General features: G+C 40.8%; 1 protein-coding gene across 1 annotated transcript in view; it reads left to right on the top strand.

Moving 5' to 3' along the window:
* The window catches only part of LOC105353610 (hemicentin-1-like), a 703,897-nt gene that overhangs the window by 36,204 nt on the left and 648,377 nt on the right, over window positions 1-19,316 (top strand). Inside the window, exons 4-5 of the mRNA XM_023950035.1 lie at window positions 300-566; window positions 880-1,179. Of these exons, the coding sequence (XP_023805803.1) occupies window positions 300-566; window positions 880-1,179 (567 nt within the window). The remainder of the gene's footprint in view (window positions 1-299; window positions 567-879; window positions 1,180-19,316) is intronic.

Raw genomic sequence — 19,316 nt, forward strand, 5'->3', positions numbered from 1 at the left:
CAGAGAAATCTGTCATTAAGGCTGAAAATGTCCCAAAAGAAATGAACAACAAGTGAGAGATTCTGCAGAATTGAAGGAGGTTCAGCTCCAATGTTGAAGGAAATGAAGAAAGATTTCAAGCAGAGCTGCAGATTAGTGAGAGTGTGGATTAGAGGAGGACACACCTGCTGAGGATCAGTTCATCCTGAACCTGCTTAAAGCTGGAATTCTAGCAGCAGGAAGAGAGGATTGACTTTTCCACACAAACACTGATTCTACACTGCTGGAAGCTGAAATTCTACTTTTTCCACTTGTTGCAGCTCCACCTCAGAAGATCAACATGAAGCAGACGGAAAACCAGATCATCTGCAGCTCAGATGGGATCTATCCTGAACCTGATCTCAGCTGGTCCATCAGTCCTCCATCCAGCAGAACCTTCCAGAACACAACCAGAGTCCAGGAGACTGAAGAACTTCTTTACAACATCAGCAGCTCTCTGACTCTTTCAGACGGTGAAGATGACCTGGACTACATCTGCACCATCAGCACTCCATCAAACCAGAGGAGAGCTTCATGGAGGAGAGGACGTGAGTGTTCCAGTTCATCTGGAGACATCTCTGTCTGATCATGGCAGAACTTTCCAGAATCAAAGACCTTGATGTTCTTTGTCACTGTGGGACTGTTTCTGCATGCAGACCTACAGGATCCTCCAGGATCCAGCAGACTATGGAGGATTCAGCTCTGAAATGATTTCTTTCAAGTCTTTCAAAGTGTCATTCATGTCAATATGGAGGCAGGAGGCTGAGTGCAAACATCTCAGTGTCTTTGCTTCAGGCTGTCAGACATTTGGACTGGATGTTTTATTTCATGATGAACTGTTTCTGTGTTTCTATTGTCCAGCTTCAGTGAAGATCATCTCTGGAGAAGCAACCATCTCCTGCTCTGCCTCAGACTCCTCCCTCAAAGGCTTCAGTCTGGTTTGGAGCTTCAATCAGAATCAGATGATTGTGACCAAGAAAGAGGATGATGAGCAGAGAGTGTCAGAGGAGTGGAAGCAGCATGTGAAGGATGTCTCAGAGTCAGGCAGACTCACACTGCAGCACTTATCTGCAGATCATGAGGGAACATACACATGTGAAGTCAGCAAGGATGAGGAGACCAACATCACTCAAGTCTCTCTGAGTCCAGCTGAGGAATCAAGTGAGAAACTAGTTTTTCTGTCAGAGATCAGAGAAATTGCTCCCATGTTCCAGACATCCAAACGTGATCAACATGAAGTCTGTCAGAACTCGTCCCGTCTTTGTGATTGTGTTTTACTTTGAAACTTGCAGCAACATTTAGATTGAGTTCACATGAAAACATGATGCTGAGTAAGAAGTTACCAAAGACGGCAACGTTTAGCTGCAGAAGATTTTCTGTCAACTTTCCTCTAAATGTTCTTTCATGTTTCACAGTTTTAAAGAATAAAATCTCCTTTTTGAACCAAATAACTGTTTTCTGTTTCAGACAATCCTCATGTCACCATCATCATAGTGTTAACAGTTATTGGGATCTCTGCTGTTGTAATCGCTCTGGTGTTTTTCTGCAGAAGAAGAAGAAGAAACGGTAAAGTTCCTCAAATCCTGTTGTTGTTTAGTTGTGGAGGAAGTTGTTGTAGATCAGTGATTTTCAAAATAAAGTTGAGGAGGTGAGAGTTTGTACATTTAGGACTGCTCTGTGTGAGGAAGACATGAAGGTCAGCTGATGAAGAGCAACAAGAAGATGATTAGTTTCTTTATTGTGTACAGAGTCTGTCTGACATTTAGAAATGAGCTCAGAGATGAACATCCCAGCTGAGAATTTACATCCATGTGTGTTAGTGCACGTGTCTGTGCACGTCTTTGTGTTAAACACTGGTGTGTGTGTCCTCTTCTCTGTTGCAGCTCAGAGAAAAGCTGCTGAAGTTTCATCAGTGGCCTCAAACACAGAGATAATCCTGTAAGTGTGTCTGTTTGCTGCCTTGCTCACAGGTTTGTGTTCAGTTTTTGCTCAGACAGCAGAATCAGAAATGCAGATCTAGCAGATGACCTTTAGGTGATAGAGGTCAGCTGCAGTTCTGTGGGCCTGCTTTCAACAAACACTCCCATCAGCTTCATGACTGCAGTTCAGCTTCATTTTTCCTCAACAGTCTTTGAGTTTCAGCTGCTCTGACTTTGAGGCTCCAGAGTCTCCAGAAGATGAAAAAGGACTGAAATGGAGCTGAGCTGCAAAAGTGCAGAAAAGACAGAAAGAAAGATGGACGGATGTGTTGAAAGTGTCAAAGCAGAGCAGAATCCCAGCTTGTGTTTGATCCAGGAGAAAATGTTGGACCATCAGGAATATTTGGACTCAAGTCTTCCATTGAAAAACTAAACATGGATTTTCTGAAAATCTTTTCATCCAAACTGGAAACACAAACCACTGAACAACTTCTGGTTCAGGTTTCATCCAGCTTACAAGTTTCTTTCTAGTTTGGAATCAATGTGAAAAAGAGACAGTGAGCAGAAAATGTGCAGAAGTTTCTGAACAGAATAGAGAATGATTCTAAAAGATCAGAATAGAAGAGAATCTCACTTTTCATCACACATGGTTGTTGTTTGGATCAAAGCTGGTTTCTAATCAAACAAACTGATTCACATTTGGAAAAAAGAGGAGATATTGAATCAAATAGCACAGATGTTAGCATTCTGGCCTCACAGTGAGAGGGTTCTGGTTCAAATCCCTGCTGTTTGTTTCTGTGTGGATTTTTCATGTTCTCCTTATGCATGTGTGGGTTTTCTACAGACACTCTGGTTTTCATTCCACTGTCCAGAAACATTGTGTGTGTGTGTGTGTGTGTTGTGTGCGTGTGTTAACATGTGAGTGCGGTTGTGGTGATGTGTTCAGGGTGTCCTCTGCCATTACCCAACAGCAGCTGGTTCGACTCCAGCAACCCTGTGACCCTTGAAGGGATACAGCTGGATGGATGAGGAAATGTTTTGGTTCATGTTTCAGTTAAACTTCATGATCTTTAGCGTCTCTTGTTTCATGTTTTTCAGCAACAGGATTTCTGAAGAAGCACCAGCAGACTACGGAGCAGTCAGGAACGATCAGGAACAACAAGCAGAAACAACATTGTGAAACTGCTGCTTCATCTGTGTTTCATCAGCAGAACCGACACAACAACATTCATGAATTTTGAAGTTTCTTTTGCATTCAGTTATAACATGGTCCATGGTTGGGGGGGCTTTGTTACACCCACAGCAGCACATGAACCAAGTATGAGGGAGAGAGAGAGCTCCAGGTACAACAACAAACTACAACACAAAGTAGAGAAAATGACACTGGACCCAGGAAATAAAGTAACATCTGGAACCATTAGACTTTTATTGATGATTCAAAAGAAGAGTGTAGAGTCTGCAGGAAAAGAGTTCCGTCTAGAACCGGCTCCAGAACCAACCTGTACAGAAACCTGAGAGAATTTTCTCCAGAACAGAACAGATCAATTCTGACAGAAGAAACCAGATCAGCTGCTAAAAGCTAAGACACTTTTAAATACAAACCTTCACTGTGAATGAAAGTCTTTTGTTTGTTTGTTTTGTTTTGTAGATTTTAAATTGTATTTTGTGTTGCAGTTTCAGTGTTTTGTGTTGCTTTGCCTCAAATATGTTTAAAAAGGATAATGCTAAAATTTGATGTACCGGTCGTTAAAAGTTGATTAGTAAATAGCCGTTTTGGTTTTATCATTTATTTTTGAACATTTTATCTGGAAGGAATACTAGTAAATACATGTCAAAACTTGAATAAAAGCACATTTTTTTACATTAGTTATTCATTTTGTGAATACTTTTATATAGTTGTTGATAATAAATTAAATACAGCAACGAAACAACCTAAAGAGCCATTTGGGAGCCAAAAGATCCAGTTCTTTTTAGTGAGCCGATCCTGAAGAGCTGGTATTCCCATCTCTACTGAGGAGCTTGTTCTTGTAGTTCTGGCTGCTGGACCATTTGTGTAGCCGCGGCCTAGTTTCTGGACTTACCCAACTGGAGTTTCACAAGTTGTGTTTGTAATGATGGAACTCCTTCCATGGTTTGATCACTATAGTAATGTGGTGTGATTCCTCCCAAACTGTCCGATTTGCCCCATCAAATCAGGATAATATTTGTAATTAATACTTTATTTATCCCACAATAAGAAATTCTCTCCACATTTGACTTATCTCCTGGGGATATCCCCTATCACCCATCCCCTGCCCCTTGTTCAGAAGTACCCCATCTCCTGGACTGTGATCCTCAACAGCCCTCTGGGGGTCCTTTCCCTGTTCATCCTAATGCCACTCTATCTGATCCTCGTTTTCTTCATCCTCAGATGTTCTCAGTTGTCCTTTAACCCTTGTGCTATCTTATATGACCCCCCCCCCCCCCCCCTCCATTGACGTGTTCTCCCTACCATGACAAAGGTGGATAAAGGTGGAAAGATTTCATGTAATCATGGACACCAGTGAAGATCACAAATCATTGAAGAAAAAAGGTTCAGAGCACTGTCTAGTGGGTCTAGATGACCCAACTCCCAATGTTAAAGTGCCTAGGATAGCACAAGGGTTAAAATGACCTCTCATAAATCTCTCTTGCTGTCTAAATCTGTCTACTTTCTTCTCCCCTGTTACCCAAAGAAGGTACAGTTTCCCCAGCAGGTGGTGCAATTCGGTTACTAGCCCCTTTTTGGCGGGCCTTCCTCAGGGTCAGCTTCCTCATCAGGGGGCATCAGAGGTTGTTCTGCATTCTTCAGCCCTCCTCACTGTTGTGGAGGTGAACAGCGGTTCCACTATAGTTTTTAGGCTCTTTTGATTTTGCATTTAATGGATTCTATATATATATATATATTGTATTAGAGAGAAAAATGCCTGATTCCTTCCTGCAGAAACAGATAATATGTGCTGAAGTCACCAGTAGGCCTGTCTGTGACTTTTGGTCTCTGTTGTCTTTCTGTGCTGGAGTGTTTATGGAACCACAATACCTGCAATGCACACTAGACAAAAACACAGTCTGAGAACGTATTTTGGATGATTACATTTAGCCTTGCTGGAAAATAATTAAAAGGTTTTTCTGCCCTGAAGGGTGAGAGAGTGGACAACCACAATGCCTAACAGGTTGTGTTTTTTCATCTCTCCCCTCTTGCAAAAGGTTTGAAAATGTATGCAGACTCTTGTGAGAATTTTCATTTCCCAAAATGCACATTTTATTTTTTGGACGCCCTGAACCATCCGAATCTGTGCGAACAAGACGGCAACACTGTCAGTCATAAATGGACAATCATCTCTGACGTCATCTATGGACTTCTACTGTTCTGTCTCCCCCAGTGTTTTATGTTTCTGTTATTAGTTAAATGGGTTTAATTGTCATTTTCTCTTATTTGGTACATTAAGATTTAAAAGTTCATTGTAAAGTCAAAAGTTTATGCCTTACGCTGCCATCTAGTGGCCACATGTAAAGTGGGAAGCTTGGTTTGGGAAAGAGAGGCACGTGCTGCGTGTTGGGGAGTGGTGCGCATCCATGAAAAGTAAAGCTCTTTGATGTATTCAGAACCCTGTGAGAAGCCATGATCTGTACAAAATTAAAAGTGGCTCAAGAAAAGCAAATCTGTGGAAGTTTTTTTGAAGCCCTTTGTGTTTAGCTCGCTGCATAAGCTAAATCAATACATCTGGCTGAGGGCAAAAGATCTACACTCCGCTAGTGGAAGCTTAAATTGTCGGCTCATATGTGCCGACATTTTGGCTGTAATTAACTCTGCCCAACTCCAACTTTACAAATCTTGACAAAAGAGCCAAATGACTTGGTTTTTGATCAGGGACAAAAAAATCTGATCAGTTCATCCATACGAGAAACAGATTGAGGTGATTTGAACACATTGAAAGGTGAGACAGTGAAAAGTATAACAAGTTTAATCAAATATGAAAACTATTCACTTAAGGCTCACACTCACTGGCCACATTATTAAGCCCACCTGACCAATCAGCCAATCACACGGCAGCAACTTGATGCATGTAGACATGGTCAAGACGATATGCTGCAGTTCAAACCAGCATCAAAATGGCGAATGGTGATTAAGTGACTTTAAACGTGGCATGGTTGTTGGATTTCAGAAACTGCTGATCTACTGGGATTCTGAAAATCTTTTCATCCAAACTGGAAAAACAAACCACTGAACAACTTCTGGTTCAGGTTTCATCCACTTTTCAAGTTTCTTTCTAGTTTGGAATCAATGTGAAACAGAGACAGTGAGCAGAAAATGTGCAGAAGTTTCTGAAGAGAATAGAGAATGATTCTAAAAGATCAGAATAGAAGAAAATCTCACTTTTCATCACACATGGTTGTTGTTTGGATCAAAGCTGGTTTCTAATCAAACAAACTGATTCACTTTTGGAAAAAAGAGAAAATCTTGAATCCTATTTTTCTGGAAATGAAGAAATTATGTTTTGGTTTGTGTTTGTGATAAACTTCATGATCTTTACTTCTTGTGTTTTTCAGCAACATAAGTTTCCATTTTCTAAAATGACAATTAGAGAAAACTGAGAGTTCCAAACTACAAAAATCTGGACCAATCAGGAAGAAGAAGAAAGTCGACAGAATTCCCTCTAAACTCTGCAGATGCTGCTTCATCTGATTCAACAGAATCAACATTTCCATGATGGAGGAAAAGTAGAATCTACAGTCTAGAAAATGAACAAAATGAGAAACTAAATGACCACTTGGAGCCGATTTAGAACTGGACACTTTAGAAACCTAACTTTTCATTCCTTACAATGTAAGGACATGAAGTACATGAAGATGTTTTAGTTTTTATCAAATCTTTTTTAATTTATTATGAAGAATTTGATGAATTACCAAACTGATGACGTTTTTTATTATTCTTTTAATTATTATTCTTTTAATATTATGAATGTTCACTTGTTTATCTGTTTAAATGTGTTAAATTCCAAACAAAGTTTCACTTCTGAGACGTTTTGAAGTGAAAGTCAGATCTGAAGGTCTTTAGATATCAGTTTCTTTACTGCTGCTGCTTAGTCAAACGTAAAAACACATTTTTTTACCACGTGACTCTGTCTCTTGTTGCATTTACAGGTTTCTTCTTCAGACTTTCAAAAAAGTTAACTCCTTTATTTTCTTTTTCCTGTTTAGTTTGGTCGTGTTTCGAGTTGTTCTCTTATTAGCCACTTCAGGGGGTTATGTGAGTTACCACGGTAAGTTTGTGGCTAAGGAAGTTGATAACCTCAGCTTTCGGTTCCAGAAATGGAGTTATGTTTCAGGCAGTGCCGGTTTTTGACATGGGCGAAGTGGGCGGTGGACCAGGGCGGCACTTCATAGGGGGCGGCATTTTCCGTGCCCGATGCGTTACACATAATGTGCTACCAAATTCAAAGAGGCAGCTTAGAGCTTTTATTTTGACATGGCTGCAGCTTCCGACACGTTACGCTTTTATTTTGACATATCAGACTGTTAAGAATGTCTTCATCCTATTCCCTCTTCACACTTATGGTACAAAAAAAAAAAAAAAAACAGGACGAAATAACTCAGAGTGAAACAATGTAAAACAGGCACATGAAAAGGAATTGGAAGTCCGACACAGCAGACCCAACGTGCACGTGACCACAAGCTGCGTTGGAACAGAACAAAGGACTCCGGTAAGAGCAGAGGGGGGGGACTCTGTGTTTATGTGCACGATAACTGGTGCAACAAAGGAACGATCATCGATCAGCACTGCTCCCCAGACGTGGAGTTTATGTCTGTTAGATGTCGGCCCTTTTTTCTTCCGAGAGAGCTGACTGTTGTTATCATCACGGCTGTGTACATCCCGCCGAACGCCAACGTAAACACAGCGCTCTCTCTCCTGCTGAACGGCATAAACAAACAGCAGCGTGCTCACCCCGACGGCGTTCACATTGTAGCTGGAGTTGGAGTTTAAAAAGGCCAACTTAAAGACTGTTCTCCCGAAGTTCTACCAGCATGTGAAGTGTTCTACAAGAGGGGAGAACACCCTGGATCATGTTTACACTAACATCAAGCATGCATACAGAGCCCCCCCCCCCCCCCCCCCCCCCCCCCACACACACACCTCGGGCAGTCAGACCACCTTTCCCTCCTGCTCTTCCCAGCCTACACCCCCCTCATACGCCGATTCAGGCCCACCACAAAGACCATCACAACCTGGCTTGAGGATGCCCTTCCCATGCTGCAGGACTGCTTCCAACAGACAGACTGGGACTTATTCCACCATCAGGAGCTGGAGACACTCAAAGGAACAGTGTTGGACTATATACAGTTCTGCATTGGAAATGTGACTGTGGAAAAAACCATGAGGGTTTTTCCAAACCAGAAACCCTGGATGATCAGCCAAGTCCGCTCCCTCCTCAGAGCTTGTGACGCTGCCTTCAGGTCAGGGGACAGAGCAGTATACAGAGCTGCCCGAGCTGACTTGAAAAGAGGAGTAAAAGCAGCCAAGGCAGACCACAGGATGCACAAGGAGGCCCACATATCCAGCAATAATCCACGAGAAGTTTGGCAAGGCATCCAAGACATCACCAACTTCAGGGGCTGTGATGTGTCTTCAGCAGCTCCAGATGCTACACGGGCAGAGGAGCTTAACTGCTTCTTTGCTAGCCATGAAACCACCAAACACCTCCCCTCCACCCCGGACCAACCCCCAACCCCCACCGGTCCAAGCACACCCCCACTCACTGTACAGGAGCACGACGTCAGACGGGTGCTCCTAACAGTGAACCCCAAGAAGGCTGCTGGCCCCGACGGAGAACCGGGCAAAGTGCTCAGGGTGTGCGCCCACCAGCTCGTCCCCACCTTCACCAACCTCTTTAACCTCTCTCTGGCCCAGGCAGTAATCCCATCCTGCCTGAAATCGGCAACCATAATCCCTGTGCCAAAGTCGTCCCCTACCACCAGCCTCAATGACTATCGCCCAGCGGCCCTCACGCCGGTCATAATGAAGTGCTTTGAAAGGCTGATGCTCCCGCACATCAGAGACCACCTCCCCACTGACTTGGACACCCACCAGTTCGCATACCGCAAGAACAGATCCACAGAGGACGCCGTAGCCGTGGCTCTCCACTCTGGGCTGAACCACCTGGAGCAGCAGCAGAGCTACGTCCGGATGCTCTTTGTGGATTACAGTTCTGCTTTTAACACAATAATCCCGGACAGACTCTGCAATAAACTGCTCACTCTCGGCCTCCCCCCTCCCCCCCAAGAGACTGCAGAGAGTCGTAGAGACAGCTCAGACAATCATTGGGTGCCCTCTCCCCACCCTGACTGACATCTACTCTGCGCGCTGTCTCACTAGGGCCCAGAACATCATCAAGGACAGTTCACACCCCGGCTCAGACCTGTTCAACCTGATGCCCTCTGGGAGGCGCTACAGAGGCATCAGGCATCAAATGAACAGACTAAAAAACAGCTTCTTTCCAAAAGCAATAACCATCCCCAATTCCCAAATGCACAGATAAAAAAAAATCCATATTCCTGTTTACTCTCTGTCCAGAGTGTCAACTATCTACCTCATTGCCACCTCTTGCACTTTTGACATGTTTACACACAGTTTTCATACGCAATTTTGCACAATTATCTCAGCACTCTTCATTACAGTTTACAGTTTATATTTGCACACTTGTACATACTGTTTGTTTGTTTGATTTTATTGTATTAAAATGTTTTTTTCTTTCCCTTCCTTGCTGTACTTGCACTGATAGCGATGCTTAAATTTCATTGTACTATGCACAATGACAATAAAGCAAATCTAATATAATCTCTAATCTAATGGTGTTGCACAGAATTAGGGAAATGCCAAATATTTTTGGAGTAATCCCACTGATGAGTTTTATGATTTAGTTTTTAATGTTTTTATAAGACCTAAAAATAGTATTCACAATAAGTTTTTTTAGATATAATCCCTCTGATATGTTTCACAAAGACACACACAGAGGATGTCACACATTAAGAAATTATTGATAAAAATTTAGCATAAAAAATGATAAAAGAGCAAAGAAATCGGAATTATTTGATTTGTCATTTCTGGTTCTGCAGCATGTTCATATTTTGACAGAATATATTTCTATGGAGAGCAAAATATTATAAGTTATTTAAGGTTTAACTTGATTACTCTGGATTAATGTTTCTGTTTTTATTCATATTTATGTCCGAAAAGTTCCGTTTAAAAGGTTTAAAGTTAGCTTTAGTGTGTTCAGTAAATGTTTATCTTCTTCGGCCCAAAACCTTAAGCGTGTTTTTAATTTAGCCCCCTGTGTGACTGAGTTTGACCCCCCTGTAATACGAGTCTAGAAAATTCATGCATCTTTTGTGTAAAATGGCTAAATAGAAGACAGGGAACACAACAGGATGTTGTAAAATTTTGTATGTGTGCGTGGGCGCTGGTGGGGTTACTCACCCAGTTAGTGCAGAACTGGTTTCAGGGTATGTCAAGTTGCCATAGCAACTCATGCTCTGAACATAACCTGGTCTGGAGCAGGTTTAGTTGAAGGTTAGTTTGTTTACAGCGAGGTGAAGCAGCATGGCGTGTCCATTTGAAGATGATTTAGTGGATGAAGAAGCTCAGATAAAGTTTGATTGGATTCAAACATTCTGAAAGTGAGGGACAGCAGGAATTAGAGCAGCAACAAGGGCCCTGGTTCTAGTCCCAGTTGGGGGACCTGGACCAGAACATCAGCCTTTCTACGTGGAGTTTGGTTTTCTCCGGCTTCCTCCCACTATCCCAGAACATGCTTCATAGGTTCGTTGGTTACTCTAAATTGCCCCTAGGTGTGGATGTGCTGCTTCATCAGCAGCACCAGGATCCACAGCCGTCAGCCTGAAGAACTGTTCAAAGGGAAAAGGTAACAGTCTGCGTCTGTACCGCGTCATTTGCTGTTTTATGACGTTTCTTTAGACACATGCAGCTGAACTGACTTTCAGAGATCTAATTAATCTGAAAACACTAAAGTTTCCAAAGTGATGCTTAGAGGAGGAGAGAGAACATCAGCTGAGATGATGCTCATCTGTGATACTGAAGCATTTCAACTGCTTTGCTTTACAGCATGTCACGCTGTCAAATGCTAAAGTTTAGGAACACTTTCCAAACAAAACTTTATTGTTCATAGAGAAACAAAGAACGTCTGTTTTCTACAGAAAGCTCATTGGGTCCAGTTGACCCTAAATACTCATATTTCAGACTCCTAAAAAGTGCCTCCAGTCCTGCAGTTCCATAGAGACCAAACAGTTGTGTTGTTTTCATCTGAACGCCATCATTGTAACCTTTTTCAGCAGAACTTTATCAGTCGTTTTAGAGTACCATGGTCAGGTAGACCATGTTTAGCCTTTGTGTTCCTATCTATGCACTAAAATGACTAAAAACAAGATTCTATTCACAAACAGCTCTTAACCTGTTGATGGCTGAAGTTATTTCCAGCTATGGAAGCAATCACTTGTGTTTTTGCTTTCGAGGAGATGCTACATTAAGGTAATTTGGGATCTGAAGTGGTCTGATGCATTTTGCATCAATAGGCATCGTGCATTAGTCACATGCATCTGTGCGAGGGTTACTTTGATTCATGCTCCCCGTGAGGGCAGTTGTAACTAGAGACAACTGTAAAAACATAAATCATGTTTTATTGTTGGGAAATGTTTGAATTCAAAGATGAAATCTTTTCAGAAAGTTGTGGATTAAAAAACCTGGCTGACAATTTCTGCAAAAATGTGGTTCATAATCTAATAATCACATAAACTAATCAATCTATTTGATTTGAGGTCTTCCTTAATGTTAAAAATATGAACTTGACTTTAAATGAAAGGAAAAAGTTCTACCTTTGTACTTATTCTGATAAAAGAAACTCAAAAGTAATCCAGACAGGAACATTGTAAACCCAGGACATATTTTTAATAAAATAAGTATTTTATACTGGAAGTAACTTGTGAAATTCTGTTTCTGAATCACATCAGTCCTGTCATTGTTTAGTAGGCCTTTAGTACCTCAGCAGATTAAATTGAGGATTATTTTGATGTTTTCTTTCCTTTGGATTCAAACTTGTTATTTTTCAAATGATCAGATTCTCTAAAGCCTAAAACCTAAAAAGGTAAAAAAAAGAAACCTGAGCTTTTCCTTCATCCAGACCAGCAGCACCTCTCTGTGATGAGGTGAGACTCTTCAGCAGCTCATGAGTTCGTGTTCTGCTCCCAAATGTGAGTTTGGACAGTCTGACGGCTCACACAGAACCTTTCCCGTTGATAAAGGATGCTTTTCAGGATGCAGAACATGGATGTTAGAAATCCCATTTATAAAGAAGAAGATCTTTGAGATGAAAAAGTAATGCACTACAAAAGACATTTCATTGTTTTTAGTGCATCACGGCTGTTTCTCATGTCTCATGAAAAAAACTTCCTGTTGAGCTTCACTCCATTACATAAACTGCAAACAAAGCTCTGCTCCCCTGGAATCAGACTTTTTGACTCAGGGTGGCGCTGAGTCTGTAGCTGCTGCTGTGAAATCCGCTGATTTAGTCTCTGATCCTCCTCAGAATCAGGAGATCCTGTGTGGAATTCTGACACTTCTGTGTTTGCATTTTTTTCCTGCACACAGAAAAGTCTGTACAAATGTAGATCTTCTCTTAAACCAGAGACGTTTGAAGTGCCTTTAGAAGAGAATAGAAAACCAAGGCTACGTTCACACTGCAGGGCTTAATGCTCAATTCCGATTTTTTGAAAAAATTCCGATTTTTTTGCAAGGCCGTTCACATTTCCAATTAAATGCAAACTTTTGTGATCTCCTGTGTGACCGTGAAATGATCCAGAAGTGACCCCCAATTCCTTGCGATTACTAATGTAATTCAATTTAATGGTATAATGTTGGATCAACATGATTGAAATTAGTAACTGTTAGATTGATTATTTTTATTTTTATGTACAATCGACATGATTCATTCACGTATGATTTACAAACATAAAATGTTCTGGTTGAAATGACAAGTTACATTTTCGTAAAGTTAATTGGCTGGTAATTCCCTTTTGTATGAGTGTTCCTGAGCAGCTCTGCACTGGTGGGGTCTAAGAGCAGGGATGTTAGTTTAGTTTAGCCTGTTTAGTTAGTTCAGTTTAGTATTTTCCTATTGAATTCTATGTATTCATGATGCTTTTGATTTTAATGTCTACTTTACAATTACCTGTATGAAGCCTATTGAGATGACTGTTGTTGTGATTCTGGGCTATACATCTCTTTAGGAGATTTTTGGATCTCTTTAGGAGATCCAAACAGCAGTTTTGTGGGGGTGAACAGGGGTTTCATCCCTTTTTAATGCTCATTTTATTATGCATTTAATGGATTCTATATTTGCATGAATATTGAATTGTTTCCTGTCTGCAGCAACAGATAATATGCCGAGGTCAGCATCTTTCTGTGCTGGAGTGTTCATGAAATAGAGACACCTGCTCATTGCAGACTAGACTTGTATCCTTGAGTGGCAGAAAATATCTTGCATGCACAGACACAGTCTAAGGACGTATTTCACATCTTGCTTTGTTGGACATTGAAAAAAGCTGCCTGGAAAGCAGTGAGAGCGGACAACCACAAAGCCTAAATGGGCGTGTGTTTTTCATTTCTCCCTTTTGCAAAGGGTTGGAAAATGCATGCAGACTTTGTGTGTTTTCATTTTCCAACTGCACATTTAATTATTTGGACGTCCTGAACCATCTGAATCTGCGAAGGCCGGACGAGACAACAACAGGGACCATCCAGGTGCTTGCTGGACTTTCTTGGACGCAGTGGGAGCACTCCCTACAAAGATTTTAGATTTTGGATCGAGATCTGAAGACTGGCTACACCTCTCCAGAACCCTAAAATGCTTATTACTTAGACATTTCTGGTTGATGCAACTGAGCACTCTTTCTTCTTCAAACACGACAAGTTTAGTTTTGCAAAGTTTCGGTTTTATCAGACCTTTTCTTTTATGTGTTTAAACCACCTTAGCACCGAAACGTCAACGTAGAACAGCGGTGCACAGGCCGTACCTAGCCTGCGCCATTACGCGCGCAGCCACGGGATGACATGTCTAACATTTTTCCTTTGCCTGTTCTTTCAGGACCTAGCCGTTTCACGATGTCGTATGAACATGACAGGCTTTCGTTAAGACAGGTGACAATTGGAAATGATTTGGAGCGCTCTAGGAACTCCGCGCTCCCCATATGCGCACAGCGACGTGTTACACGGAGAGCTGATCCCCTTTTACGCACGGGTTGTTTTGTTAGCTGTTCTGCATGTGACCCAGTGGAAGGGGCACTAGTTTTTAGACCGGGAAAGTTAGGGAGCATTCACACCCCGCGACGTTCCCCTCAGGCATTAAGCAAGAGTTCCAGCCCGGAACTCCTAACCTGTGCCTCCGGCGCTCGCTTTTGTTGGAGAGGAGAACTGGTTAGGTGATGACATGTCCAGATCTGATTAGAATTCTCCTTCAAAGTAAGTTGTCCCTTTGTTACATTTACTCTTGTGGTCTTTTGTTTGCATTTTGAGTAATTTGGTGTCTTGCTATAAAGCCTGAGAATTTACGTTAGACCATTATTTATTGCACCTTTGGTGTTATGTTGATTATTTTCCTTTTAGTCCCCTCTGATTGTTATTTGTCACAGAATAAACGGCTGTGTGGCCAACCTTAACCCCGCCCAGTTATCATAATTTTCTCTGTTACACATTTCTCCCTCCTCTCTGAAGAGGGATGAACAGGTGACCAAATACTTCTTTTAACCGAGGAATTTACTAATTATATCATTAGAAATCCTATAAAAATCCTGTCTCTCTTAGGGGAAGTAAACTTGTGATGAAATATGCAGGCCTCTCATCTTTTCAAGTTGGAGAACTTGCATATCGACCAATGACTGACTGACTGAATATCTTTTTGACCCACTGTTAACTCCATATCCTATCAAACAACAAGGATAAACTGGTGGACTTAGGGCCTCCCTACTCCACCTGAATGTGGATAAAGGTTTCCTGAAGGACTGCAGACAGAGAGTGAGAGTAGACTAACATCTGCAGCACCTCCTCACAGGACAGTGTGCTGAGCCCCTGCTTTACAACTTTCCACCATTCTAAAGGCCTGTTCGCACCGGGACGAATTTCGCGCGCGATTTCGCCGACGTTTAACGCCTCGTGACTAAACAAAGGGCACCAATGAGAGTGTGCACACCGACGCGAAAAAACGCCACGCGTCAAAGCGTCACTTTTTAAAAAAACGCCTCGGGTTCGTTTTTTTTTTGACGCGTCGCGTCGAAATTTATTCGACCAATGAGAATGGCGCTTTTGCACACGTGTCTGGAGCTTCTGTATTTACAGTAAAAAACAACTTGGGGGCGCTCAAACACAAAACTGCCTTGCTGAGCACACATACCAGCGAAGAAGATAGACGCCAAGTAGCGTCTACACAGCAGCGAAGAAATAATGACGGACATTCTAAAATATCCCCGAACCAAGCACCAGTTGGAGCAACTGGTGCTTGAAATATTCATGTTTTCTTTGTATGATTCTGACAAGCGCGTAAATACTTGCTCTCTTCTTCTGAGTGAAAACCGACTTTAAGAAGCGTAAAATTGCGCAGCGCCACCTTGTGTACAGGAGTATTTCTGTTTACATTAAGCGCCATCTAATGTCAGGGAATGAAATTGCATGTTCACTCGGCTCATCGTCAGCGAAAATCGCCTGGGTGTGAACACAAAAAACGTGGCGAAAATCGCCTGGGTGTGAATACAAAAAAAAACACTGGCGAATATTCGTCCCGGTGCGGGTTTGCAGACCACTTCACAGCGGGTGGGGCTGATCTCTGGTGGGGACCAGATGGCTCATAGGGATGAGGTAGAATGGCTGTCAGGATGGTGTATGGAGAACAACCTGTTGCTCCACAAGATGGAGCAGTGTTGTACCCTCAAGTCCAGTGTTTTTCAACCAGTGTGCCACTAGTGTTCCGGGGGAGACAGTCAGGTTTGCCGTTGGAAATTACCCATTTTCACTGATCTAAATACATTTACCATCTCCAGGATATCAGCTCTGTGTTCACTTTCACTTTTTGTGTAGCTACAGAAAACATAAATATAATGTCAGTTTTTTGTGTGTAAAATTTATCAAACATGTTGTGATCATATTGTTCAAAAATTACAGTTGCCTTTGCACTAATATTGAAAGAAATGTTTAAAAAGTAAATCACTATTTAGAAAGAATATATTTGTTTTTTGTGAGGTTACATAAAATTGCATGTTAATAAACTGAAGAAAAAAACAACTACCAGGGTAAAATATCAAATGATTTAGTTGAGAATTATTACTAAAAACTAACTTAACTTTTATTACAACTTTTAGAAAAAACAGCTGCAACTTCCAGCTTTTTCTCCACAATTATCACATAAATACTCGTGAGATCATGGAGGGACTGTCCATCAATACAGACTATGAGTTTCTCCTTTTTTATTTTTGGATGCTGGTGTGCCGCGGGATTTTTGTCAAGGAGAAAGTGTGCCTTGAGAATGAAAACATAAAAACTGACAGAATGTGAGATTCAACAGAAGGCGTCTGAACACAGTTGTGTGAAATGACACAATACTAACCAGATTTTTGATGCTGCAAAGGCAAACGTGTTCTGTATCCAAAGGAAGAGATTTTGACAGTACACCTAGGATTCGGCAAACAATACTTTTTATTTCCAACTTTAAAAAGTTATAGTTTTAAAACTAAATTGTTTGAAGTTTAGAAAATGGGTATTTTATAACTGTGACTTGTTCACATTTAAGTGGCTGAAATATTGCGTCACACATGGAGAGCATCCTAACAAACCAAAGTTTAATAGTTTGATCAAATATTTTTAATAGCGTGGGTCTTGGAAAGGATTATAAACATACATTAAACAGAAATATGACCAGAAGTGACTGCTCTCTGGCCGCATTCCAGCCCCAAACTGCTGGATAACAAGACCAATATTGCCCCAAATTTATGTATGAGACCACCCGACATTCGATGTGTGAGATCACCCACAGTCTGTTCTGGAGAAGAATGTTTAGAAGTTTGTTTATGCACAGCTTAGAGAGAAAATACCTGTATATTCTGATCATCTTCTAAAGCAAAAGTAAACCAACATATTGATGGCTATTACACATCTATTAGTTTGTTTTATTTTCATCATTTTTATTCATGTATATTGTTTGTATTTGTTTTATCATTTAGGAAAGCGAAGTCTGTCAAGTCATTTTTTTTGGCAAAAACGTGTCATGATTGGTAAATGATGTGTACTAGAACAGCACTTTTTTACCTTCCTTGAAGGCTTAAGATGCTTTACAGTCACAGTCACATCCACAACATTCACGAATCTGCTGTACCTCTGCAGCACAGCCACTCTCATAAAACACAAAGAAAACTGCAATAAACATGGCTTAATAGTCATCAAAAACGTGCATCCAAATAGCAGTATTATATTGTGGTGTCTAATGCGTCCTGCTCCCATACCACAGTTAAAAAAATAATCCTGTCCCACTCCTGCTAAAATGATCCTGCTTCTGTCCTGCTTCCTATGTTGTTGTTTTTTGCTCATTATGTACAGCAATAATGTAATTGTAATATTAAGGTGATGTTTTTGTAAGGCAAATGAAAATGTAAATTGTCAACAACTGTGTCTCTCCAGACCGCTCAACCCAGAATCATTATTGTACTTCACTAATATAAGACATGTTTACAAGCTGCACATGACGTCGTATCACCATCTAACTCAACTCACATCCATGATTTTTGCTCCATCTGACTTCTCTACTAAACAGAACTAAACAGAAGCGTCGTTCATCCTGACTCTTCGCCTGATGTCATTTTTTCTGTCCTCAAACTCACCGTGGTTTTTGTTTTCTCCAAATGATCGCTGCACTTCAGATTTAAGGGGGAAACTGTGACTAGGGACATTGATGGCTTCTAGGTAATGTAGTTATTTTTCAGTTGAGTTACATTGTAGGAATATTGTCAGGAAACTCCTAAAAGGTTCCACTGTTACCGTCTATATTTGCCTTTCCTATTGGTTGTAGTGATGGGAATCCAGCTCTTCTTAGACATTTGGCTCTAAAAAGAGTCGTCTATTTTGGCTTTCAAGCGGCTCTTTGGGTTGTTTTATTGCTTTGTTTAAATTATTATCAACAACTACATAAATGTATGAACAAAATGGATAATAATGGCCATCCTGTTGTTTATTTTTTCTAGATAAAATGTTTAAAAAAACAACTATTTACAATTCAACTTTAACTCTATATATTTTGAACTTTTTCTTTTTAAACAAATTTGAAATGAAACAACACAAAACACTGCAACCACAACACATAATAAAAATAAATATCCCCCCCAAAAAAAGGATTTTTTTTTTGGTCTTTCTTTCTACTACAGACGGCTACAGCTCACCGCTCCCCAAGGGGATGGGTCAAATGCGGAGAAAGAATTTCCCTTCGTGGGATAAAATACAGTGTATAAAAAAAAGACCCTCAACATTCCCCACTTCCCATGAGTCTTATAAACTGAAGGCAGGGCTAACCCCCAGATCGCCACAACCTTCCGATCATTTTTTACATTCTTGCTTTAACTGGGATATTGATCTTTGTGTCTTTTGTGGAAATGATGTAGAAACTGTGGAACATCTTTTCTTTATGTAAACGAGTTTTGGTCTTCTTTTCATAATTGGCTCAAATCCAAAAATATCATCATTAACCCTTTTAAATTGGAATACAATTAAAATTCGATTACAATTCATTCACATCTGGACTTTCTGATTAAAGCACTGTCGCGGGGTTCTCTCAAGAAATTCATAAAAAATGCAAAAACAAAAACTGGTAGGCAAGCCAGGAGAGATTTCATAGGGTTTTTACCCTTTTTAATAGAGTCTTTGGGAGACACAAAAAATAAAGCAGGGATGAAAGTAAAACAACATAAATTCATCTCACTTCAGATCATATCACCTTCAATTGTGAATTTGAATGGCACTCCTTCTGCCCATTTCTCTCTCTCAACCTCTCAGTCCCTCTGCAATGATGAGAGTGAGGCTTCCTCTGCCATTGTGAGAGTGAGGCGCCTTCTTATGTACCTCTTGCCACTCCCACATAATTAGGCCTTTTACTTAGAAAATTGTAAAGAGTTATTCTCAAAACATTTCATATTTCCTTCAATAATTAAATAATGTCCATCACATTAACTTCAGCCACAAATAACTCAACTTAAATTATACAAAGAAAAAACGAGAAACAAAAACAAGATAAATTAGGAACAGCTGTTTCCTAAGATTTA

Source organism: Oryzias latipes, chromosome 20, assembly GCF_002234675.1.
Source record: "Oryzias latipes chromosome 20, ASM223467v1".
Classification (NCBI taxonomy): domain Eukaryota; kingdom Metazoa; phylum Chordata; class Actinopteri; order Beloniformes; family Adrianichthyidae; genus Oryzias; species Oryzias latipes.